Source organism: Crocuta crocuta, unplaced genomic scaffold, assembly GCF_008692635.1.
Source record: "Crocuta crocuta isolate KB4526 unplaced genomic scaffold, BGI_CrCroc_1.0 scaffold30, whole genome shotgun sequence".
Classification (NCBI taxonomy): Eukaryota; Metazoa; Chordata; class Mammalia; order Carnivora; family Hyaenidae; genus Crocuta; species Crocuta crocuta.
Window position 1 is genome coordinate 11133554 of NW_027528345.1, and position 26962 is coordinate 11160515.

The 26962-nt window shown below is 39.5% G+C and overlaps 1 protein-coding gene across 10 annotated transcripts in view; it reads left to right on the plus strand.

The window, feature by feature from the left end:
* ATF1 (activating transcription factor 1) overlaps positions 1–26962 on the plus strand; it is a 74819-nt gene that overhangs the window by 28678 nt on the left and 19179 nt on the right. For 3 of the 10 annotated variants that reach the window (XM_077753374.1, XM_077753371.1, XM_077753373.1), the window contains 2 exons: positions 17167–17286; positions 19413–19513. In XM_077753374.1, coding sequence (XP_077609500.1) covers positions 17167–17286; positions 19413–19513 — 221 coding nt within the window. Of the gene's footprint in view, positions 1–184; positions 290–876; positions 923–2409; positions 2500–15426; positions 15543–17166; positions 17287–19412; positions 19514–19832; positions 19910–26962 lie in introns of those variants that run through there. The other 7 variants (XM_077753378.1, XM_077753380.1, XM_077753375.1 and 4 more) reach the window with 6 other exon arrangements.

The window sequence follows — 26962 nt, forward strand, 5'->3', positions numbered from 1 at the left end:
TATTGGGTCTAGAGATTACTTAAATAAATACCACTTTAAAAAATTTAAATACAGTAAACATAAAATTGGGCCAGAGTCCCAGTAGGGGACCCTCAAAGCATTTGATGAACTAGGATCCCATTTTTTAGTGCGTTGTTTTTTTGTGTTTTTTTTTCATTTTCTAGAGCAAAAGCCAAAAATTCCTAAACAGCACACTTTCATCAGGAACAGCCTGGTTCCAGAAGAAATCAGACCAAAGGCCAGCACATTCCAGTACAAACAGCCCAGTTCCAAAGGAAATGGACTGCGGGTTAGCACACTTCGATAGGAACAGTCTGGTGCTAAAAAGGAGTCAGACTAAAGGCCTAACAAGTATTCTCAGAAAAGACAAATCCTTAAAGTAGATCCTTGATAAACCCCAAAGAGCCCAAACGCAGAGAGCAGAGTTCGAATATAAGGGGAGACTTCTTTTCCAACTCCAGAGTGGGTAAGAAAATAGCTCAGTTATTAGGTGTCTGGCACCTGTTTGCTTACAAACCTCAGAGATACTAGGGGTCTTACTCCTTTTCGGCCTTTTGGCTAAGTCAAGTGTAGAGATACTAGGGGTCTTCCCTTAACCTCACTTTTCATCACCAAATGAGGTTAAAAATTAACCTTAAGAATTAAATCCATATTTTACCTGCAGAAGTGGGTTTCTTTAGGAATAACAGAATTACAGTTTGGGGCATGCAAGCTATGGAAAAACGGTAGACCCATCCCATAAACAAGGGAGAGGAACATTGTTTCATGGAGAAGGAAGTTTCGGAGGGGGTTGTTTTGAAAGAAAGTTCATTGGAGAAAAGCATGAGTTCAGGGTGATGATTAGCTGAGATGCAGAGATAGTTTCTCGTAGGAGGTGATGCAGTGTACATCTTTCCCTGTTGGGGCCTGTGATTGACATTGAGTGAGTACAGCTCCCTTTTGGCCTCCCAGCTCCAGTTTAGTGAGATTTCCTTTAATTTTCACAGGTCTATAATAATATCACTGTTTCCTTACTTGTGTTGGTAATTTGTGTTTCTCTCTTTTTTTATTTTATCTTTGTCAGTCTTGCCAGGGCGTTATAGATTTTATCAACTATCGTCCCCATCCCCCACCTAAAGAACTAGCTTTTTGTTTTATTGATTTTTCTCTGTTTTCCTGTTTTCAATTTGATTTCTGCTCCTATATAATTCCCTTCCTTCTGCTCAGTTTGAGTTTATTTTGTTTACTTTTTTTAGTTCCTTTTTTTTCTAGTTTCTTGCATGAGGAACTTACATAATTTTTTAAAAGTTTGTTTTGTATTATTATTTTTTTAATAATCTCTACACCCAGTATGGGGCTCAAATTCATTACTGTGAGATCAAGAGTCTCATACTCTTCTGACTAAGGCAGGCAGGTGCCCTGGAACTTAATTGATTTGAGATCTTTTTTCTTTGTTAATGAAAATATTTAATGCTATATATTTCCCTCTAGGCATTGTTGTAGATGCTTCCCACATTGTAATATGTTGTATTTTAATTTTATTCACTTTTATGTATATTTAAATTTCTTTTCAGGCTTCCTCTTTGACCAGTTGCTTAGTTAGGAGTGTGTTGTTTAGTTTCCATGTGTTTAATGATGTTTCTGTTCTATTTCTGTTATTGATTTCTAGTTTGATTCCATTATGGTCAGGAAACATACTCTGTGTGATTATAATTCTTGCAAATTAAAAAAAATTTTTTTTTAATTATCTAGGATGTGGTATGTTGGTGAATAGTCCCTGGGTACTTGAAAAGATTTTTCATTCTGAAAGCAGATTAAGAGTTATAAAGAGCTCAGATGTTCTCATCATCTATCTGTTTATTTTACAGACAGCATGAAATGAGTTATTTTATTGAATGGAATCATTCTTAGCTTGGGAAAGTATGAGAAAATATATCTTCATTGGGCTGTGAGAATAGATATGATTTGCAAATACCGTGCTGTGATAAAACTTTTCCCGTATTAGACATTTTAGGATAATTTAGATCCATCATCTTATGGTAATAACTGTGTAGGATTATAATATTCTGGAGTTGGCCCATACAAATGTTAGATAACAGCCCCAAATTCCATGCAGTAATACGTCTGAATAGAGCAAATGGGTTCATAAGTTAAGCAGTGTATATGGAGGAATTTAACACAAGAGGTCCTGTGTTAACATTGTATGATAGGTGAATCTTCCCCCAAATACAGAGTGAATGTTCTCATCTACAACTGAAGAATGGTAGTAGCAAAAGAGTGTTAGAATGTGTTAAGACTGAGTTGGTGAGTTACTGAAAATGTCTGGATGTTGGAATCCCAAGAGGTCTTGATTATATATGAAATTTTCCAAAGGAAATAGTACACACAGTAGCATTCTGTTGTTGAAAGAGGCTTTATTGTAATAGGACTAACGACAATGTGCTTTAGAAGAAAGTTTAGTACATTGTATCACCTACAACCTTTCAGATGCACAGTGACCAGCAAGTTTCTGTCCTTAAGGTAAGACACCCAACTCTGCTGAGTTAATTAAAAAATATTGTTTGGATCTCAAATAGTTCATATTTAGTGCATTTTTCTAAACAGTGATACAGTTTTGAGTACTTAAAAAATTTTTTTAATGTGTATTTATTTTTGAAGAGAGCGAGCTAGCGAGAGAGGGCATGAGGTTGGGAGGGGCAGAGACAGAGAGACACAGAATCAATCCAAAGCAGCTCCAGGCTCTGAGCTGCCAGCACAGAGCCCGACATAGGGTTTAAATCCACCAAGGGTGACATCATGACCCAAGCTGACATCTGACACTTAACCTACTGAGCCACCCATGCTCAGGCCATCCCATAATTTTGAGTGTTTTACTTGCAAAGCAATTTTGTGATTCTTTAATGTCTCTTCCCACGAAGTAGTAGAAGTGTATGATTTTGGTCCCCAAATTAATAAACCAAGGACTAATCTGCAGTACAACTTTGCTTTCACAGAATCAGTGGTAAATTTTTTAAAATGTTTCTTGGTGTGTGCTTGAAAAGAAGGTGTATTCTGTGGTTGTTGGATGCAGAGGTCTATAGATTATGTCAAGGTTTTTGGTTTTGTTTAAATCTTTTATAGCTTTATCACTCTTTGCTTATTCTATGACTGAGAAACGTATTAATCCTCCAATATAATTATGGACTGATTCCCTCCAGTGGTCCTTCAATTTTGTTGTGATTGAGTGTGTGTTATAAGGAGATGTTATATGATTGTAAGTTTTTCAATTGTATATTTCAGGCAGTTGTCTATTTTATCTGTATCTTTATTTCTAGAAATGCTTTTTATCTTAAAGTCTAGTTTCATAGTATTTGGCTTTAACTTATTAGTTTCTTAATGGCATCTTTTTTTCCTGTGCTTTCACTTTCAAATTTTCTGTCCTTATCTTTTTATTTAAGTTTATTTTTGAGAAAGAGAAAGAGAGAACATGAGCACACACACAGGGGAGGGTCAGAGAGAGAGGGAGACACAGAATCTGAAGAAGGCTCCAGGCTCTGAGCTGGCAGCACACAGCCTGATGGAGGGCTCAAACCCATGAACTGTGAGATCATGACCTGAGCTGAAGTCGGATGCTTAAGACTGAGCCACCCAGGCACCTTGATTTTTTTTTTTTTCCAATCTAGTCTCTGGATTCTCCCCTCTTTTCCTTCCTCCCCCAGTTTTAGATATTGTGAATTGTGCTTAGTGAACTTTTTTTTAAATGTTAATTTTTGAGAGCAAGAGTGTGAAAGGGGGCAGAGAGAGAAGGAGATACAGAATCCAAATCAGACTCCAGGCTCTGAGCTGTCAACACAGAGCCCTACGTGGGGCTTGAACTTAGAAATGCGAGATCATGACCTGAGCTGAAGTCAGACACTTAATGGAATGAACCACCCAGGTACCCGTTAATGAATGTTCTTATATGTGTCTATGTTGTACATAATTGCTTGATCACAGGGCATGTGAACGTTTAGTTACAGAAGATATTGCCAACAGTTTTACAGTCTTGTGCCTGTTTATAATACCATCAGAAGTGTATGAGAACTGTTGATTCTTTTAAGTGCCCAAATTGGTATCATGAGTTACTTGGTTCTTTAGGTTGAAACTATGTAGCAGTATCTCATTGTGGGTTTGGTTTGGTGTTTTATTTTGTTTTTTTTGAGATATAATTGATATAAAACATTATACTAGTTTCAGGTGTACAACACAATGATTCAGCAAAATGAGCATCACAATAAGTCTTCACCAATAATTCATCACCATAATAGTAACAAATTTTTTCTTGTGATGAGGACTTTTAAGATTTATGCTCTTAGCAGCTTTCAAATATGCAAAATGGTGTTAACAACTATAGTCATTATGCTGCACATTACATCCCTTTGACTTATTTTATAACTGGAAGTTTGTACCTTTTGACCACATTCACCATTTCACTTACTCCCACCCCCCACCTCTGGCACTTACCAGTACGTTCTCTCTGTGAGTTCAGGTTTTTTGTTTGTTTTAGATTTCACATATAACTGAGATCATAGGTTATTTGTTTTTCTCTGACTTAATTTTACTTAGCATAATGCCCTAAAGGCCTATCCATGTTGTCACAGATGGCAAGATAGCATTCTTTTTTATGGCTGAATAATATGCCATTATAGTCTCCTAGATTTTTTTAAAACTTCAACTTAGTTAACATACAGTGTAATATTGGTTTTAGGAGTAAAACCCAGTGATTCACCACTTACATATAACGCATCCCAACAAGTCCCCTCCTTAATGCCCATCATCCCCCCATCCACCTCCCCTCTAGCAACCCTCAGTTTGTTCTCTGTATTTAAGAGTCTCTTATGATTTCCCTCCCTCTTTTTATCTTATTTTTCTTCCCTTCCTCTGTATTCATCTGTTTTGTTTCTTAAATTCCACATATGAGTGAAATCATATATTTGTCTCTCTCTGACTTATTTTGCTTAGCATAATACACTGTAGTTCCATTCACGTTGTTGGAAATGGCAAGATTCATTCTTTTTGGTTGCTGAGTAATATTCTGTTATATATATACCGCAGCTTCTTTTTTTTTATTTTTAATGTTTTATTTATTTCTGAGAGAGAGAGAGGCAGCATGAGCAGGGGAGGGTCAGAGAGAAAGGGAGACCCAGAATCCGAAACAGGCTCCAGGCTCTGAGCTAGCCGTCCGCACAGAGCCCGACATGGGGCTCGAACCCACGAACTGTGAGATCATGACCTGAACCGAAGTCAGTTGCTTAACCGACTGAGCCACCCAGGCGCCCCTACACCACAGCTGCTTAATCCATTCATCAGTCGATGGACATTTGGGCTCTTTCCATACTGTGGCTATTGTTGATAGTGCTGCTATAAACATTGGGGTTCGTGTGCCCCTTCAAATCTACGTTTTTGTATCCTTTGGATAAATACCTAGTAGTGCAATTACTGGGTCATAGAGTAGTTCTTTTTTTAATTCTTTGAGGAACCTCCATACTGTTTTCCAAAGTGGCTGTACCAGTTTGCATTCCCATCACCAGGGCAAAAGGGTTCCCCTTTCTCCGTATCCTCGCCCATGTCTGTTGTTGCCTGAGTTGTTAATGTTAGCCATTCTGACAGGTGTGAGGTAGTCTCTCATTGTGGTTTTGATTTGTATTTCTGATGAAGAGTGATGTTGCACCTCTTTTCATGTGTCTTTTAGCCATCTGAATGTCTTCTTTGGAAGGTGTCCATTTATGTCTTCTGCCCATTTCTTCACTGGATTATTTGATTTTTGGGTGTTGGTCTCCTAGGCTTTTAAACAGAGAACTTTTGGTCCATGTACATTTAACATAGTTACTGATACATATAGGTTTAGACCTACCATCTTACCTTAGGATTTGACTCACATGTTCCATGTTTCTTTTTCTTCCCCTTCTTGTCTTCCTTTGAGTCATTTCTTCTTATTTTCTCTGCTCATTCTTGTATCAATTTGTACTGTACATAAATTTGATTATTACTTTTTTTTAGTGATTATCCTAATTACAGCACACCTACTTAGTAAGGTCTAAAGTTAATACCTTTACTCTCTTCTCAGATGATCCAGTAACCTTAGAACATTTATTTTCATTTATCCTCTTTCTAACTTATTACCATTGTTAGGACTTAATTTTATCTTTTTCTTTTTTAATCCCATAAAACATCATAATTATTTCATGCAAATTATGTTTTTTCCCGCATATTTATCACTTTCTTTGCTTTTCATTCCATTGTACATGTCTTAAGATTTCATTAGAGGTTTCCCTTTCTTTTCTTTTCTTTTTTTTTTTTTTTTAATTTAAACCTTAAGTTTATGCTTTAGAAAAACCTCAGCACTATAGATGTTTGGGGCTGGATAGTTCGGTGTGATTGTCAGCAGCATTTCTAGCCTCTGCCCACTAGATGTCAGCAGCACCCCAATTTTGACAACCCAAAAAGGCCCTAAGATGTTGCCAAATGTCCTTAGTGGTCAGAATTATTCCTGATTGAGAACTACTGGTTTAGAATTTCATTTGATGTAAGTCTGCTGATGTGGTGATTTCTTTGTTAAAAGTACCTATTTCATCATCATTTGTTTTCATCATCATTAAAAAATCTTTTTTAATGTTTATTTTTGAGAGAGAGAGAGAGAGAGAGGGCAAATGAGAGGGAGACAGAGAATATGAAGCAGGCTCTATGCTGCCAGCTCATAGTCTGATGTGAGCTTGAACCCACGAATCAGGAGATCATAACCTGAGCTGAAGTTGGATGCTCAACTGACTGAGCTTCTCAAGTGCCCCTTTACATCATCATTTTTAAAAGGAATTTTTACTGGGCATAGAATTCTGCTTTTGTTTTTTTTGTACATTTAAATAACTTTCTGTTGGCTTCTGTCTTCCATTGTTGCGCTTGAGAAGTCAGAGGACTATTGCTATTTCATTTTAGTTTGTTAACATTTATTCATTTTTGAGAGACAGCATGAGTGGGAGAGGGGTAGAGAGAGAGGGAGACAGAATACGAAGCAGGGTTCAGGCTCCAAGCTGTCAGCACGGAGCCTGACACGGGGCTCAAACTCACGAACTATAAGATCATGACCCGAGCCAGTCGGACACCTAACTGACTGAGCCACCCAGGCGCCCGAACACCCAGGTGCCCAAATGCTATTTTAAATATAATCTTTTTTTTTCTTTGGTGGCTTTTATAGTCTTCTCATTTTCTTTAGGTGTTATGCAGTTTCCAATATGCTGTTTATGTATAGAACTCTTTTTATTTATTCCACATGGGAGTTATTAAGCTTCTTGAATCTATGGATTGGTGTCTGTCATTAGTTATATAAAATTTTCAGCCATTATCTCTTCACTTCTTTTAAAATTTATTATATTTTTATTTTTTTAAATTTACATCCAAGTTAGTTAGCATATAATGCAACAGTGATTTCAGGAGTAGATTCCTTAATGCCCTTTCCCCATTTAGCCCCTCCCTCCTCGCACAACTACTCCAGTATCCCTCTGTTTGTTCTCGATATATAAGTCTCTTTTGTCCTCCTTTCTGTTTTTGTTTTTCTTTTTTAATGTTTGTTTATTTTTGGGAGAGAGAGACAGAGTGTGAGCAGGAGGGAAGCAGAGAAAGAAAGACACAGAATTCAAAGCAGGTTCCAGGTTCTGAGCTGTCAGCAATGAGCTTGAAGCGGGGCTGGAACTCAATGGACTGCAAGATCATGACCTGAGCCAAAGTCAGACGCTTAACCGACCAAGCCACCCAGGCACCTCTCCCCCCATTGTTATATTATTTTTGCTTCCCTTCCCTACATTCATCTGTTCTGTCTTAAAGTCCTCATATGATTGAAGTCATATATTTGTCTTTCTCTGACTAATTTCGCTTAGCATAATACCCTCTAGTTCCACCCATGTAGTTGCAAATGGCAAGATTTCATTCTTTTTGATTGCCAAGTAATACTCTATCGGGTGTGTGTGTGTGTGTGTGTGTGTGTGTGTGTGTGTACACCCACATCTTCTTTATCCATTCATCTGTTGAACATTTGGGCTCTTTTCATACTTTGGCTGTTGTTGATAGTGCTGCTGTAAACATTGGGGTGCATGTGTCCCTTCAAAACAGAATACCTGTATCCCTTGGATAAATGCCTGGTAATGCAACTGCTGGGTCGTTGGGTAGTTCTTTTTTTAATTTTTTGAGGAACCTCCGTACTGTTTTCCAGAATGGCAGCACTCAGTTTGCATCCCCACCAGCAGTGCAAAAGAGATCCTCTTTCTCCACATCCTCGCCAACATCTGTTGTTGCCTGAGTTGTTCATGTTAGCCATTCTGACAGGCATGAGGTGGTATCTCATTGTGGTTTTGGTTTGTATTTCCCTGATGATGAGTGACGTTGAGCATCAGTTCATGTGTCTGTTGGCCATCTGGAGGTCTTCCTTGGAGAAGTGTCTGTTCGTGTCTTTAGCCCATTTCTTCACTGGATTATTGGTGTTTTTTGGGTGTTGAGTTTGGTAAGTTCTTTATAGATTTTGGATTCTAACCCTTTAACTGATATGTCATTTGCAAATATCTTCTCCCATTCGGTCGGTTGCCTTTTAGTTTTGCTGATTGTTTCCTTCGCTGTGCAGAGCAGCTCTTTATTTTGATGAGGTCCTATAGTTCATTTTTGCCTCTGTTTTCCTTGCCTCCAGAGACATGTTGAGTAAGAGGTTGCCGTGGCCAAGCTCAAAGAGGTTTTTGCCTGCTTTCTTTCTCCTTGAGGATTTGATGGCTTCCTGTCTTACATTTAGGTCTTTCATCCATTTTGAGTTTATTTTTGTGTATGGTGTAAGAAAGTAGTCCAGGTTCATTTTTTTCTATGTCGCTATTTAGTTTTTCCAGCACCACTTGCTGAAAAGACTGTCTTTATTTCATTAGATATTCTTTCCTGCTTTGTCAAAGATTAGTTGGCCACACATTTGTGGGTTCTCTATTCTGTTCTATTGATTTTAGGGTCTGTTTTTGTGCAATATTTCTTTACCTTTTGCCTTTGAACAACTCTTTGTCCTTCTCACTCGGTCTTCCATGTCTCTTAACTTTTATGTGTTTTGCGTCTGTCTCTATGTTTCAGTTCATATAATTTCTTCTTTTCTGTCATCCAGTTCACTAATTCTCATTTTAGCTCTAATGTGGTATATCTGGTTCATTTTCCAGTCTACTGTAGTTTCCTCTTTTCTGAAGATATTGTAAGCTTATTTTGAAACAATCTGCTTCTTTAAACATATGAGCATAATTGTTTTTAAGATGTGTTTGATTATGTCAGTATCTGAAATCACTTGGGTCTGATTCTATTCTCTCTTGTTTTTGCTTTTTGCTCATGCTACTTTGTGTGATTGGTTATTTTTTTTTTTAATTTAATATCTATTGACCTTGAAAAATGTTAATGGGAATTATTTGTGGCCAAGGATGTGAGTAAATTTCTCAGAATTTACTGTTACCAGCCGCCTGGATAACCATTTTCAGTGTTTCAGGCTCTTTTTTCCACTTTATTTTAATTTAGAGAGAGAGTGCACTATTGGGGGAGAACAGCAGAGGGAGAGAGAGAGAGAATCTTAAGCAGTCTCCACATACAGCATGGAGCCTGATGTGGGGCTCAATCCCCCAACCCTGGGATCATGACCTGAGTCCAGATCAAGATGTTCAACCAGCTGAACCACCCAGGTGCCCTGAGGCTCTTTTGTTCCCCTTTCTGGACCATCTAAGTAATGTTAATATGAGCCTTAAGTCTGCTGGAGAGCCAGTTACATCTTCAGCCCTGCCCTTGTCCGTCTCCATGCAACTTTCCTCCTGTTAACTTACCCTGCGGTGTGGCCCTTTGGAAGTCCCAGCTTAATAAGGGGTCTCCTATCTTCACATAGAAAAAACCGTGGCCTTTCATGTCCCCTCTTCTTTGAGAGCAGTCAGTTCATATCTGCCTTAAATAAGCAATTCTGTTTACTCTTCCTTTGTTCTTGCCCTAAGATTTTGCCCTGGTGACTTAGAATATAGAGTCTTCAGAACATAAGCAAAGCAGAGGACAGAGAAGTGTCAAGAAATATAAAAGGTCTTACATTTTACACTGTGTGCAAGCTGATAAGCTCGGTTGCTTCAGTTTCATGGATGCTAGCAGAAGACATGAAAATTCTGGTTTAGAAAAAAGGGCCTGATGTGGCAAATAGCAGGAGTCTCATGTTTGCTTAGTATCCCCTTGCCCTCCAAGTTGCATGGAATACTGTAAAGTTTGCATCATTGCTCAGGGGGACTCCAAGCTTAAGAAACCCTAAACTTTTGAAGCACCAGGGTGGCTCAGTCATTTATGGAGCCAGCTCTTGATTTTGTATCAGGTCATCATCTCATGGTTGTGAGATCAAGCCCTGTGTTGGACTCTGTGCTATGTGTGAAGCCTGCTGCAGATTCATTCTTTCCCTCCCTCCCTTCCTCTTGTGTATTCCCTCTCTGTCTCTCTCTAAAAGAAAAAGGAAACTCCAAACTTTTCTTTTCTCTTCTTTTTTAATGTTTGTTTATTTTTGAGAGAGAGAGAGAGACAGTGTGAGCAGGGGAGGGTCAGAGAGAGAGGGAGATCCAGAATCTGAAGCAGGCTTCAGGCTCTGAGCTGGCTGTCAGCACAGAGCCCGATGCAGGGCTCGAACCCATGAACTGCGAGATCATGACCCGAGCCAAAGTCAGACGCTTAACTGACTGAGCCACCCCGGTACCCTGGAAACCCCAAACTTTTAAAGAAAGCTGCTAGCACACCTGTCCAAACTGCCTTAGAGGAGACATTACCTTCATTATTCTGGACAGCAAACAAATCTGCCCTTTGTCCGGAAGGAATATACTAACTTACTTTCAAAGATGTTCACCATACAAGCATCCTTGAAAAGAGTCCAGAACAAAAGTTGCCTCTGCTTGGAAGACCTACAGAAGTACAAGAGACCCAGAGAGAATTCGCTCTCAACCAGAAGGATATAAGACTATATGCTTTTTGTCCTGCCTTCTCCTGGTTTCTATCTTCCCAACATTTTTTTTTCTAGATGACAGAAAACTAGATGATTTTATTCTTTTACTTTGTCACATATATCTTTCCACACAGCCCCATTATACTCTCCTACTTTTTTTTTTTTTTTTGGTGTGAAACTTTACTTTTTAGCAAGGCTTTTAAAAACAAATAAGTGCCACATGTTGAGGCATATGTGTACTGAAACCATATATTTAAAACTTTTTAATTGGTTTCTTTGTGATTGGCTCTGAAGGCAGTAACTGTCTGTTGTCTTTATTTTGAAGGCATAGCACAGCGCCTTGCACAGAGGAGGCACTCACTGGGTCTTGTTATCTATTTAATCCAAATTCTTTGTCCTGATATTCAAAACCGTGTTGCCTAGGTTTGCTTATCTAAGCACTCCACCCCCACTCCAGTTCTCTAGTGTAGTGTTTCTCAAAATACAGTATACATCCCACCACTGGTGGGACTCCACATCTCTTTTTAAGTGTTGCATAGATAAACATTTTTATTATGTTTTTTAAAGTTTGTTTATTTTGAGAGAGAAAACTGGTGAGCAAGGGAGGGGCAGAGAGAGAGAGAATCCTCAGCAGGCTCTGCATGTTTTTCCAGTCCTTCACTTTCAGTCTACAGGTGTCTTTTGGTCTGAAATGAGTCTCTATTAGGCACCAGATAGATGGGTCTTTTTAAAAATCCGTTTAGTTACACTGTGTCTTTGGTTTGGAGCATTAAGTCCATTTACATTTAAGGTATTATTGATGGGTATATATTTATTGGTATTTCTTGTTTTCCAGTTGTTTTTGTAGTCCTTCTCTGTTACTTTCCTCTCTTGATCTCTTCTCTTGTGGTTTGATGGCTTTCTTTGGTATTAGGCTGGGATTCCTTTCTCTTTATTCTGATGAAATAAAATAACTCTTTTCTCAAGTCCAGTGAGTATCTTTATGATTATTACTTTAAATTCTTTATCAGGCATATTATCCCTGTTTCTTTTAGTACTTTTGCTGTGTTTATCCTTTGGGACATATTCCTCTGTCTCTTCATTTGTCTCACTCTCAGTGTGTATTTCTTTCTGCATATTAGGTCTGCTCTGTCTCCTGGTCTTAAAAGTAATGGCCTTGCATAAAAGAGGCCCTTTGGTGCCCTGTAGTATAATGTTCCCTTGTCACCAGAACCGGGTGCTCCAAGGGTGTCCCCTAAGTATGTGGGCCGTGTGCTCCCTGCTGTTGTGGCTGAGCCCTGTTTGCCTTCAACCTAGTTGATTGCAGTGACCCACTTTTCCTGTTGTGGGCTCACCGGGCAGTGTTGAGGGGTTTGTCTGAGGCTTCCACAGGCAGCAGGTGTGCATGGGTCAGCGGTCATGCTAGCTGTCTGCGGTTAGTCTCTCTGCCACAGCTGCAGGCCCACCAAAGGGCTTTCTCTGTGCTCAGCCACTTGAGAGGTTTTGGTTAGTAGAGGGGTCAACAGTCAGAGTAGGTGTCTCCAATCCACCTCCCTGTCACAGTTGGGGGCACACTGATGGGCAGCATTTTTCTCCCTCCGTGGCCAGCTAAAAGGCTTGGTATTCAAACGGTGTGCACACTTGCGTGTGTAGTTATCTCCCCCTCTCACCAGGGCAGGAGTCACTTTGGAGTAGCATCAGTCTCTGCTGGGACTGCTTGCAGGGTGTGGTAGGGCAGGAGCTATTTCGGAGGGACGCCCCCTGAGGCGTGTGGGTGGATGGGGTGTGCTTGCTGGAGACCACAGGGGTGGGGCACACCGTGCTGGTAAAGTTAGCACTGGGTCCTGCAAGTGTCCTGTGCTGTAGGCTGGGGAAGAGGAAGACAAAGGTCATTTGTCTTCACTTTTGTTCTTGGAGGACTCTCTGGAAGATCCTTGCCCCTTTTATTTTTTTTTTAATGTTTTATTTATTTTTGAGAAAGAGAGCATGAGCAGGGGAGGGTCAGAGAGAGAGGGAGACACAGAATCTGAAGATAGGCTCCAGGCTCTGAGCAGTCAGCACAGAGCCCCACGAACCGTGAGATCATGACCTGAGCTGAAGTCGGACGCTTAACCGACTGAGCCACCCAGGCGCTCCTGATCCTTGCCCCTTTAGTAAATAAGTCTGTCTCCTTCACATGTACCCCAGGCACTTTTCAAACTGCTGCTTCTATGCTGTGTCTCAGGCAGGATTATTTATTACGCTGGCTCTTTAAGGATGGGGACTCAGTTTCCTATATCCCTCCAGCTCTCCCAGAGTTAAGCCCAGATTTTTAAAGTGCTTCAGGTTAAGTCACACTGAGTTTTAAAGCTCCCAGAGTTAAGCCCCACTGTTTTTCAAAGTCAGATGTTACAGAGGCTTCTCTTCCCAGTGTGGGTCCCCAGCGCATGGGGTGCCTGGTCTGGGGTGTGATGCTCTCGCTTCTCAGTACTTGTGGTGTCTCTCTCCCATTTGTGATTAGTCTCCCCAACCCCCTCTCTACTCCTCCTGTGCTTTTCAAGGTGGCCTCCTCACTATGATTTACCTTTGCAAGGTCTGTTCTTCCAGTCTTTAGGTCGTGTTCAGAGTTAGGTGCACAGATAAAGCTGGTCTCTTCATGTGTCTGTGGGATGAGGTGAGCTCAGGGTACTTCTACTTTGCCGTCTTCCTCACAGTCTGCACACATATATGTCAACAGTTTATTGAGCCAGGATCCAAATAAGAGACAATATATGTAGGGTCTTTCTAGTCACTGTTTTTCTCCATCCTTTGTTTTTACCTTATTACTCGTTTAATCTTCATTATAACTGTGAAAAAAGGTAATATTAGTTCCATTTTCAAAGGAGGAAGCTAAGGTCCTGAGAGGTAAAGTAATTTGCAGAGTTAGTGAGTGCCTTTAGCTGCAAATCAGCCCAGGCCTATCTGTCTCCAAAGCTTCTGTGTGCCTTTCAGAGTTAAAAGACTTTGGATTCAAACTGACCAAACAGAGGCTTCTTTCCCATGACATTCTACTAGCTATCTGTCCTCCCTCATCCAAGTGTTTATGTCCAGGGACCCCTGAATTAGGTAGCTAAGGAGTATGCTGATTTTTTTTTTTTAATTTTTTTTTTTTTAATGTTTTATTTATTTCTAGGAGACAGAGAGAGACAGCGTGAGCAGGGGAGGGTCAGAGAGAGAGGGAGATACAGACTCTGAAACAGGCTCCAGGCTCTGAGCTGGCAGTCAGCACAGAGCCCGACGCGGGGCTCGAACCCACGAACCGCGAGATCATGACCGAAGCGAAAGTCGGACGCTTAACCGACTAAGCCACCCAGGCGCCCCAGGAGTATGCTGATTTTTGTCCAGTCACTTGTATAAGAAAAACTGTGGTCTCAGCTCCCCCAGAGAGTGAGAAGAAGTCAGGGGGCTTAGTCCATCAGCTCCCAATTTAACCAGAGCAGCCTCAGAAAAATCCTTTTCTTTCTGCTTCCTCTAACATCTCCTAAGAGGAGTTCTGGGGTTGCAGCCATAGTGTACTAGAAAGTTCTACAGCTCTTAAGATCTAGAACTGCCCTGTTCATTGCGGTAGCTACTAGCCACAAGTGGATATTTACATTTTAATTTAAATTATTTAAAATTAAGTAAAATGAGAAATCAGTCCCTCAGTCACATTAGCCACACTTCAAATGCTTGCTGTTCACATGTGGCCAGTGACAACTCTATTGGATTGTGCAGAGGTAGAACACTTGTACCACTGCAGAAAGTGGTTAGCACTGAAATGTAATGGGTGGAGGTAGTCTTCTGTTTGTTTGTTTTTTTTTTTAATGTTTGTTTATTTTTGAGAGAGAGAGAGAGAGAGGAAGAGTGCAAGCAGAGGAGGGGGCCACAGAATCCGAAACAAGCTCCAGGTTTTGAGCGTTAGCAGGGAGCCTGACATGGGGCTCAAAGTCACAGACCGCGAGATCATGACCTGAGCCCGAGACGGATGCTTAACTGACTGAGCCACTCACGTGCCCCATCTGTGTTTCAACCTCATGTTAAAATTGGGGGACCAGTCCCCTTTTCTTCTGCTTTCAGAGTGATCTCAGGATTTAGGTTATGAAGCTTGAGAGTAGGAGTGGGAAAACACCAACCAGTCTTTGGGACCCTGAATAATGAGCATTTTGTGAGGTTAGAACAGTGATAACAAGGGGGAGGGGTTACTAATAGCTAAAACAATATCTAGTGCCTTTTTCCCACCTGCCGGACCCACAATCTGCACAAAATCATAAGGATTGCCAGAAACCCTGAATCAATAATTGCTTTTATCTTTGTAGAAATGTAAATTAATCCTGTCACAAGCTCTCCCCATTAGTTGAGTGGTTGGCTTCAGCTGGGATCTGAATCATAAGACGACCTTCATTTATTTTCTCTGAATATAATGGTAGCTCTAGAGCTGGACTCTTAGGATTTGTGAATTCTGTTTTAACTCTTTAATTTTTGTGTCTCCCCCCCAGTGGGTGCTGTCAAAGAGAAAGAGAGCCAGACATATGTTAAAGGTAGCAAGACATAATTTCATTCAGATCAAGGCAGTAGAGAAGAGCGACTGAACCCAAATCTGCTGAAGCCAAAGGTACCTTTTAAATGCTAGGGCATGCTTAAGAAAAAGGACTAAAGATGTTAGGTTGGTCAGTGTGATTAGTTGTCAGTGTTTACTGATTGATGCTTATCAAAGTTACGTTCCTCTCTCCCACAGAGACTGGGAGATAAGGGCTCTATTCTTGCTGATGACATTTCAAAGGGATGGCTCCCAGGTTCTTGAGAAAAGACATTTCTGGGTTATGGAAGATTTATATCTCAAGAAATCAGAGAAAGGATTTACAACTGCAAGTCTCCTAAAGTAAATGCTCTAAGCAAAGTGCAGTCAGGGGCCTTAGGTTTTAGCTGGAACAAATAGTCTGGTTTTTTTGGGGCAACATTGAGCTTTCTCAGGCAGGCATAATGGGGCTAGGGTCATCCTAGGGACATGGCCTTAAGCTGATAAAAGCAGTACTAGAATTTGGTTTATGTCTTTAAATGTGTGATGAGAGAGGTTGATGGAGTTATTTGTGTGGAAGCTTGCAGTTCTCAGTTCCTGGATAAAATTTTTTATACAAAATTTCAGGACCTGCGCATTTTGGAGGGATGATGAGGCTGGAATTTAATCCCATCTTGGGAACAGGAAAATAACCTTTAGTGAAAGTGAATAAAGCATTGTTTGGGGGACTTTATGCCAAGAAAAGAGGGGAGCAGTCAGAAAGTTGATTTATAGGAACTGAGAAGCAGCCTTGGATTTTATTTTGTTACTTAACTCTAAGATAAATGGTATAGACCAGAGTAGCCCACCGGAAAGTGAGAGATCGCAGTTAACTGAAAACATAAGAAAGCTTCTTGTAAGAGAGAACCTGAGCTGAGCCTTGAAGGTCGATGGGTGGCCCTTTCTTGGCTTAGCATTTTATTATGGTATTTCTACGAGACCCCATCTGATTTCCATAGAAATACACTATAATCTCATACTTGAATTATTTATTTTTAAATATTTGACTTTTCTTTAAAAACATTACCCAAAGTTGCTATTTCTCTCACTCTTGATTTCTGGATTGATTTTCAACCAGATCTCTTCAGAATTAACATGTTATAAATTTTTTATGTTTATTTATCATTTTGAGAGAGAGACACAGCACAAGCAAGGGAGGGAGGGGCAGAGAAAGAGGGAGACAGAATCGGAAGTAGGCTCCAGGCTCTGAGCTGTCACTGCAGGGCCTGACCTGGGGGCTCGAGCTCACAAACCCTGAGATAGTGACCTGAGCCGAAGTCAGATGTTTAACCAACTGAGCCACCCAGGCGCCCCAGATAACACGTTCTAAACAGCCTCCAGGTTTTTGTACAATCTATTCTCTGCCCAAAATGCCTCCCAACCCCCACCCCCATATACAACTTCAGGGAAATGTTTATCCTTCAAGACCCAGATGTAGTAGCACCCTTTCTTTGCTCCAGCGGTACAGTATTTTCTGCTTTTCCTCTTCTATTCCAGCCCTTATTCTGTTTGTTATAATTAGTTTGTAACGTCAACTCCCTAGTACAGTCTCTGGCCCATAGAAGATACCCAGTGTTAATAGATGTGGTTAAATATAATGGGCTCTAAAATATGTTTTCCAGTGTTAACCCGGCTATGCATAGATATAATAGATGCTAATTGGATTTTTATTTGTTCTTAGATGGCATTAAGAGGATCTGCGCCAGTGACCATTATACCTCTTCCTGGAGAGCAAGTACAGGTTCAGGGGGTCATCCAGACAGCTCAGTCTTCTGTAATTCACCCACCACACGTGCAAACGGTACAGAAATTCAAAGACTTAGTGTTTGAGAGAGGGGACTTTTATACCCTGAGTTTTTGGACACATTGAAGTTGCTATAGTTATAATATTATAAACCAAGATAGTAAAGTTGTCTTAGAAAATTAGACAATAGAACAAATGAGGCAAATAGAAAAGTTTGTGAATTTCTGATCTCATGTATGGACTACCTAGTGAAAAAGGAAAGAAATTTGGGAGGAATTTATTACTTGGAAATGGAGGACTTTAAGAAAGACAGAATCTTTCGGTCCCAGTGGTATCTTTCATGAAAAAGAGAATTCTGAAGCAAAGGCGATGGTGTTAGTGTGAACAAAGTGAAAAACATAAAAACAAACATACCTACTTTATGCTTTGTGGAAGTCAACTAAGAGAGTTCTCATAGTGGAGGCAAGTTCTTATTTATATCTGTCGACCTTCATATTACCACCTGGCAGCCGTAGGAAAGAAAAAGCGACCCCGGGTTCATTTTCCTTCTACTCTTTCTCCCCATTTTATCTTCTGGCTTTTGTGAGTTTCTGAATGCCTTTGGTCACCCCTCATTTTTTCCTCCTGACTATTCAGTATCTGGCGGTGCTGTCAGCTCTAGAGCTGCATGTTTATGTGGTTTTCCTATTTGAAAGGTGACAACTGTATAGATTTGTGAGTTTTTATATGGAGATTTTACTTTTACTTGCTAGTCTGTCATTAAAGAGAAATACTTGATCTTAATTATATAAGTAAACTCTTGGTTCCAGAAATTATTTTCTTGAGTTCAGTGGGAGACTTTGGAGTAAATTTAGGGACAGCAAAAATAGTTAAGGGTTTAGGTTAGAAATGGTATATCCATGATGCTTGAGGAAATACAAAAGAGACATATCTCTCAGTTACTATAGGTTGTGACCAGTTCATTCTTTTCTGCCAAAAGATACAGATTTTAATATAAAATGTAAATAGCTGTACATTAGAACTTGTTTTTGAGGGAGATTATAGGATGTAAAACAGATTTATAGAAATTTAAGGTCTAAGTCTGATTAGTGTAGGGGAAGGCTTTCTACAAATAGTAATGTAGAGCACTGAATTGTTAGGTCCTTTCTAGAAGCCTGGTTGGGTTATTTTATTTTTTAAAATAAAGTTGAAGTAAAAAATCATAGTGCAACTTTGGACACATTGGGAAATTTAATACATTTTAAAAATTGAAAATAACTTGTTTTCTTAATTGTAAGATACTGTTATAGCTTAAAACTTGCATGTGGTTATTATTGTGTTGACATAATTTTATAGAACTTATTATTAACAGTTACCATTTAATATGGTATATGCCATGTACCTTGCTATATGCCATTAGTACAGATTTCTAAGTTGCATGCGTTTATACCTGTCCTTGCTACTGACCTCCATCTTGCTATTCCTGATGATCTGTTCTGAGTCTTTGTTTTACTTCACCTGTTAGCAGCACTTAACATGGTTGATCATTCTCTTCAGTACACTGCTTTTGCTTGCTCTGTGGGACACCTCACTTACCTGCCTCAGTGGTGGCTTATTCTTGGTCTTAATTGCTGGTTCCTACCCTTTTTCCCAACCTGTTAATGTTAGAGTGTTCCTGGGTTTTCTTCTTGGTAATCTTCTTTGTATATTGAGCTCATCCTGTCTCAGTCCCTAAAGCCTTATCTAAAGAGCTGTGACTCCCAAGTTTATATGTCTAGTCCAAGACCTCGTGCCTGACTCAAAGGCTTGTATATTTAGCAGTTTCTGCAGTGTTATATCTAATAATTTGATAGTAGTTGGATATCTAATAACATATCAAAATTAGCATGTCCAGAGTCCAAATCAGATTAATAATTTTATCTGTATAGAAATAAGGTGGAAATCAGAGACTAGCCTTTATAACTCTAGTTAAATAGTATTGCTTTATCTTAGGGATAGACTTTATTCTTTGCTCTGAGCATGCTGTATTGTGCATTCCTTTAATTAGTTTGAGCTCTTGAAATAAATTTGTTTTTTCATATCTTCCTTTATTTTAAACCTTAGATTTAATGGCAAATGAATTTGAGTGGCAGGAGACAGATCGTATTTTCTGAAAGTAAAAATTAAACTGTTTTCCACCTGCATTGTGGAATTTTCTTTTTCAGGTATCATCTTTATCAGAAAGTGAGGAGTCTCAGGACTCATCAGACAGTATAGGCTCTTCACAGAAAGCCCACGGGATCCTAGCACGGCGCCCATCTTACAGGTGAGTACTCGGTGTTTCAGATCCTGTGTGTGTTCTATTACAATGAGTTGGAATGGTACCATGCAAAGCAAACTATATAAAGAGGAAGCGTGTGTCCATATAGGATGGGAATGTTAAGAGAGAGATTTGAGCCAGATTACGAAGGGCCTAAGTTGCTTTGCTGAAGAGGAATTTAATCTTATTTTCTGGCAAAGTACTAGATTTCCACATCTACTTTTAGATAGTTAACTTTATTTTTTTTTAATTTTTTAATGTTTTATTTATTTCTAGGAGAGAGAGAGAGAGACAGCGTGAGCAGGGGAGGGTCAGAGAGAGAAGGAGTCACAGACTCTGAAACAGGCTCCAGGCTCTGAGCTGACAGCACAGAGCCCGACGCGGGGCTCGAACCCACGAACCGTGAGATCATGACCTAAGCGAAAGTCGGACGCCCAACCGACTAAGCCACCCAGGCGCCCCGATAGTTAACTTTAAAAGCAACATGACTGTAGATTTTAGGAATTGAACTACTTTGTGTTCCCTTTCTTAGCTTCCTAACTCTTGTCCCTTTGCTGAAACACATTTTTCTGCATTCTGCATAATTCCTGCACATGCTTTAAGCCTTATTTCCTCCTAGAAGTCCTCTGATTACCTTCATTCCAACTCCTAAGACCAAGTTAGGTCTGTCTTCTGTGGCATTCTTTTTCTGACCCCTGTTACAGTATTTATCTTGTCCTCTTAGAATTCCAGTTAATAATACGTGGGCCAGGGGCACGTGGTTGGCTTAGTCAGAGAACATGCAACTCTTGATCTCAGGGTTGTGAGTTTAAGCCCATGTTGTATGTAGAGGTAACTGAATAATAATTATTATCATAATAATATATAGGCTGCTCTGTTTTTAATTTTTTTTTTTTCAATGTTTATTATTTTTGAGAGAGAAAGAGCGGGAGACACAGAATCTGAAGTACTCTTCAGGCTCTACACTGTCAGCACAAAGCCCGATGCAGGGCTTGAACTCAGGATGTGGGCTAAAGTCGCACACCTAACTAACTGAGCCACCTGGGCAACCCTGGACTGTGCTCTTAAATAAATTTTGCATTGCAAAGTGACCATACAAGAGTAGATGCTCGGTAATTACTTGTTGAACAAAATTAGAAGGTAAGAGGAAACAGGGACAGAAAAGAATAAAGGAAAGAGTGTGAGCAAGGGAGAAGGAGAGAGAGAGAGAATCCCGAGCAGGCGCCAGGCTATCAGCACAGAGCCCGATGCACCCCTTGAACCCACAAACCATGAGATCATGACCTGAGCCAAAGTCAAAAGTCAGATGCTCAGCCAACTGAGTCACCCAGGTGCCCCTAGATTAACTTATTAAATAAAACTGGAAAACACCAAAGAGAACAGTAAGATCTTAAAAGCTTCTAATGAAAAAAGATAAATTACCTTGAAAAGAATGACCATTAGGCTAACAGTAAATAACAAGAGAAAGTAACTGTTGGTCTGGAACTTTATACTCAACCGAACAATCACTCCAAAATAATGGTGAAATAAATTCATTTTAAACTGATTTAAGAAATCACTAAAGGGTGTACTTCAGGAAGAAGAAAATGAGTCCAAATGGAAGGAGTGTGAATATAAGAATGGTGAACTAAGACAGTCATTGACTTTTGACTTTTTAGAACCATTGATTTTTAGAACAGTAATGATTCATTTGGGTAGTTTAAAAACAAAATGCAAAGAATTCTACCAGGCAGAAATATGTAAGACAAGGAATGGCTTATTAGATCCCTGTATTGATTACTTATTTTGTTATTGATTAGACAACCTTAGATTATTGGAGGCAGTCACCAAAAGAATGCGAATGAAAGTTTAATAATAAAACTAATCTAAGTTTGTCTAATTTTTGCATTCTTTTGGGTGCCTGGGTGGCTCAGTCGCTTAAGCGTCCAACTTTGGCTCAGGTCATGATCTCATGGTTCGTGGGTTTGAGCCCTGCCCTGTGCTGGCAGCTCAGAGCCTGCTTCAGATTCTGTGTCTCCCTCTGTTGCTGCCCCTCCCCCACTCTCTCTCTCTTAAAGATGAGTAAATGTTAAAAAAAAAAAAAAAATGTTTTTTTAAAGTTTAATTTCCAAACAAGGGGGCTTCACCAGCACAAAAGTTCCTGGTTAAAGTATTTGTTAACATATTGCGCATTTATAGGAAATAATAGAAATATCATCTTCTCCCAGTAATCAAAAAAACCATACACATACTGGTAAACAAAACTTAACTGAATAATTTGAAGATCTAATTGGTTTTATTAAATAATTCATGAATTGGGCACCATCCCATCTAACAAGTAGAGGGCAGCTCCGAGAAGTTGTACAAAATGGAAGGTTTCTATATAGGAAAGAAGGTGAGGCAAGAAAGTTATTTTCCAGGCAAGGTTATCTTTCCCTTAGGGGTAAGTGCCAGGAGGTCTTATCATTGCAGATTTTCATCTTCCTTTGGGGGGATGGAGAAGGCCCATGTGACAAATTACCTCACTGATGCTGTTCTGAAACTTTCTGACTGACTAGTTAAGACTACATTTCTGGGGGAAGGTTGAAACTGCAATTAGATTAAGTATTAACCCCCCGGTTTGGGGACTCCACCTAAGCAATGCCATTTTGGGCTGTGATTTTCTCTTTAACAGTTCCTTCCTTTTGATCAGACTTTCAGCTTAACTGAGAGATGTGATCAGATTTTAAGGTATTAGTGCCACTCTCAGTTACCATTCAAAAGTTCTCAGTGGTTTTTGTTGTTCGTTTGTGTGACCTCAGACGTGTGTGTGCCTGTGTGCACACATGCACTTAATCACTGTGATACTCATAGGTCATGGCTTTAGGTTCACATTCTGTTTGTGTTTCAGTCTTAGATCATTTGTTTGGTGGTTAGTGACTATGAACATGCATAAAACTTTTGAGAGAATACAATGCACACGGGAGATTATTATGATTACTATAAGAATAATTCTCAATATTTGGAGTTCACTGTAGAGCCTTGGTCTACAAGACCTAAGCCAATCAAAATCAAATAAGTCAAAGAAAGAACCTCATGGAAGGAGTCACTTTTTTAAGCCAAAAGTCTTGGCCTGTGCTCTTTTGTAATTGACTTTTAACTTCCCCAAAAGTGTTCATTAATCCAGATACAACAGCAGGTGGTGTTAGCCAAGAAAACAGATGAATCAAGTCTATTATCAAGGACAACTTTGGCTAGAGGATCTAAGGATCTTAGCAGATAATATAATACAAGTATGATCCATCGTCTTGGATAGAAACAGTCTACCTTGCTGTAAGCTACTTCTCTTTCTTGTCAATTTGATCCTCAGCATCTGTACAAGACCAGGTATCAGGTGGAACCTTTGCAGCTGTGTGCCATATACCCAAGGCTTCCTACCTTTTAGTTTTGCAGCAATGCCAGTAGTCAGGAGCATTGCTAAGGTACTTTCCAACAGGGCTTGCGAGCTGGGTGTTTGTTAGTTTTGTTTCTTGGTGTTTTTTGTTGGTTTTTTTTTTTTTCTTGGTGACCTTTCCAGAATACCAGTCACCAGGCTCCACACTGACCAACAGGATCCTTTGATAGGGTCTAATAAACTCCTTTAACCTGTTGGTGATAGGCTTTAGTATAAGACATTAAAGACTTCTAGTAACTGGCTATACTAGCCTGAGACAACAAGGAATCAACGGAAAGCTGTGTGCCAGGAGACAGCGAGTGGTCTACCTATGACTGTCTCCTAAGGAGTATGTTGCAAAGAGTGAGCAGAACTAGTGGCGACACCATAGGCCAGCACCTTGCCAAATTCAGCAAGGTTAGAGATTTGGGGAATTCCATTAGTTCTCTACACTTTGCCTGATGATTAAGGGTGATGGGGTAGTGATAATTCCAAGATATTCGTAAGGTCTTTATCAAGGCTTGGATGGTTTGCCCAGTGAAGTGTGTGCCTCAGTGGAAAGTACAGGCCAAAGGGAAACACGTTTTCTGAGGGTTTTGTTTGTTTTCCCCTGCTGCAAGACTAATGCCCTCACACTGGCAACTTCAGTCTATCCAGAAAACATACGTACGGTAACAAGAACATAGTGATAAGCCATACGAGGTGGCAGATGAATGGAGTCCAGCTGCGGGTGCTCACAGGGAGGAGGCTTGAGGCCCTGGGAACAAAAAGTTTTTCCAGGATTATGGACTTGACAGGTTAGACATTGATGGTAAGATGTTCTTTCAATCTTACAGAAGTCTCCACACCAATGTTTATTTACAACTGGAGTCCTCTTAAACATACCATGGTGGGTGAAGAAATGTAGAAGCCAAAAAATGAAACTTGCCAGAACGTGAGAAAGAACCCAGAGGCCCTTCTTGGAGCAGGCTTTTGCCATGTTGTAAGGACATCATGACAGCAGAAGTCTGGCATATAGGGGCCATTTTTGCGGAAGCAAAATCAACTTATCCACACATGCCATGGTTTTCCAAACACCATATAAAGAAGCCTTAGAATTACATATGTAAACTACATGGGAAGCATTGTCAAATATCAAATAAGCATAACAAATCCTTTGGGATATTCTAAGTCAAAAAGACTGTGTTTAGAACTTAATTTTGGGTGTAGCTGGCTCCATAGGTAGAGCATGGGACTCTGTCTCAGGGTCACCATTTCAAGCCCTGTGTTAGATACAGAGATTCCTTAAAAATAAAACCTTAAAAAAAATAGAACTTAATTTTGGGACGTTCATCAAAAGCATCAAATATAGGTCTAAGGCACTTGCCTTAAACAGGATCACAGATCATTATGAAACTTAAAGGAGTTTTCCACAGTATTACCAAAATCAGAACAAAGTCCAAGAGAACTTTGTTGTTTTAATAGAAAACCAAATTCTCATTTTGTACCAGCTTACTTCTGATATTAAACTCATTTTTAAAAATAATTTTATTTTAATCTTAATCAGCTGGATTCCTCTGCCACAAACTTACTACAGCAGTTTTATTTTTTCTACATTCTGATTTGTCCTGTTTTTCCTCAAAGACAACCATCCTCATTTTAGAACAAAAAAAAAAAAGTATATTTCTCATGCCCCTTAAAAAAAAAATCTTTCCTGGCACATGGAGATGTTTTCTTATTAGCTTTCATTACATATAATAATTAGAATTCTTACCCCTTAGAAGCCTGAATTTCTACTGAAAACTAAAGCATTGTTAAAATTTGCAAGTCTTTTAAAATTGCCCGATATAGCATTAACATATCTAAATATCTTTTAGGTTTTCTGTAATAAGAAGGGTTATTAATGTTGCAGCATTTTGTCATATTTGGAACTGATTTAGGTATTTAATGAGTTTAGTGTTAGCTAAATCATTTAATCTAACTCAGTAAAACCTTAAGGTTTTAGATTACTGCCACCCCTTGCCTCCAATTTGGGGAAAACAAGACATAATGTCATTGAAAAATTCATTAATAGACTTTTGTTTTTAATAATTACGTGTAGATTATTATGTACTGAAACTTCTTTCAACATTAGACAAAGTCAGCCATTATCCTAAGCTATTATTTTTTTTTGTTGACCAGGTAAGAGATAACGTGAACTTATGTAGAATAAAAGTTTTCTATTTAATGTTGGTAACTCTAAAGACATGTCTGCTTTAATTAAGCCATCAATCTTAAACTAGATTTCATGTCAAATATTTCTTCAGATCTCTGAATTGGAAAACATTTGTGTTAGTTTCTGAGAGTTTCAGAATGCCCAGTCCTTACAAATGCTTGCCTTTAAACCAATTAAATAGAGCTCTCTTACAAATTAACTTAAGCAATACCATCCAGAGGTAGAAAATACCACATAACTACAACACATCTATATAGACACACGTGAACATACAGACTGCAGAGACCTTATAGCTTCGGTTTTAAAATTATTACCATGAAATAGGTACAAAAAATAACTAGTTATAAAAGTTAGGTCTGAGTTTGGGTTCTTTGTTTTGTTTTGTTTTGGTAGATGGAATAAAGTAAGGTTATCTGTTTGAATGGCTAAAGCTTTTTCAAAGACTTGTGGAGAAGACCCTTCAGATTTGGATTTATCCTTGACAAGTCGAATTCTTTTTTTTTTTTTTTAAGTTTTTATTCTTTTTATTAAGTACTCTCTATACCACACATGAGGCACAACTCACGACCCTGAAATCAAGAATAATATGCTCTTCCGGCTGAGCCAGCCAGGCACCCCTTGGCAAGTCAGGTTCTAAATGGCCCTTCCCCCTTTTGTTGTTTCTTGATAAAAATTGCCTCCATTAAATTTGCTATTTTTTTTTTTAAGTTTATTTTGAGAGAGAGAGGAAAGAAAACCTTGCATCTCTACCGACTGAGCCAGTCAGGTGCCCCAAACATTTTACCATCTTTTGTTGTTTATTTTGTGAGAGAATCTCAAGCAGACTCTGCACTGTCAGTGCAGGGCTTGATCCAAAACATGAGGCCATGACTGGAATTGAAATCAAGAGCCGGTGGCTTAACCACCTGAGCCACCCAGGCTCCCCCATTTACATTTTATTTTATTTTACTTTACTTTATTCTATATTTGAGAGAGAGAGAGAGCAGGAACAAGGGAAGGGGAGAGAGAGAGACAGGGAGACAAGGGATCCATAGCAGCGTCTGAGGTGAAGAGCACAGAGCCTCATGAGCCATGAGATTATGATCTGAGCCAAAGTTGGATGCTTAACCGACTGAGCCACCCAGACCCCCAATTATAAGCCTTTTGAGATAAATAGGGGAGTTTTGGACATTAGTGGTCTTTGAATTGTTCTTGGAACCATGTCTCTTGTCCTGTAAATACTAGATTCTTAAAACAAGGACAGCTCTTTTTAATTCCTCAAAGAATTGGGTAGTTGACTAAAGGACAGCAAAGGACTGATACCCATCCACTTAGAATGTCTTCTTTCCCACTGAGTACATTTAGCTTAGGGAAGAAGGTCTTCACAAAAAATTTCTGTCAGGCTCTCAGTATCAGCTTCCAATTTGGTCAAATTTCTGATTATAGAGTTATTAAGCCCTCTCAGATATCTTGTTAAGGGGGCGCATGGGTGACTCAGTCTGTTAAGCATCCAACTTCAGCTCAGGTCATGATCTCACAGTTTGTGGGTTCGAGCCCCGCATCAGGCTCTGTGCGGACAGCTAGCTCAGAGCCTGGAGCCTGTTTTGGATACTGTGTCTCCCTCTCTTTCTGACCCTCCCCTGCTCATGTTCTCTTTCTCTTAGAAATAAGTAAAACATTAAAAAATATATATATATCTTGTTAGGATTCAGCCAGGACAAACAGTAAATATTTCTGGCAACCTTATGGACTCAAGATGTCTCCTCAAAGAGGGAGTGAAAGGTACTATCTTAAGAAGATCTAGAGTTGAGGTGCCTGGGTGGCTCAGTTGGTTAAGCATCTGACTATATCAGCTCAGGTCTCGATCTCAGGATTGTGAGTTCAAGCCTGC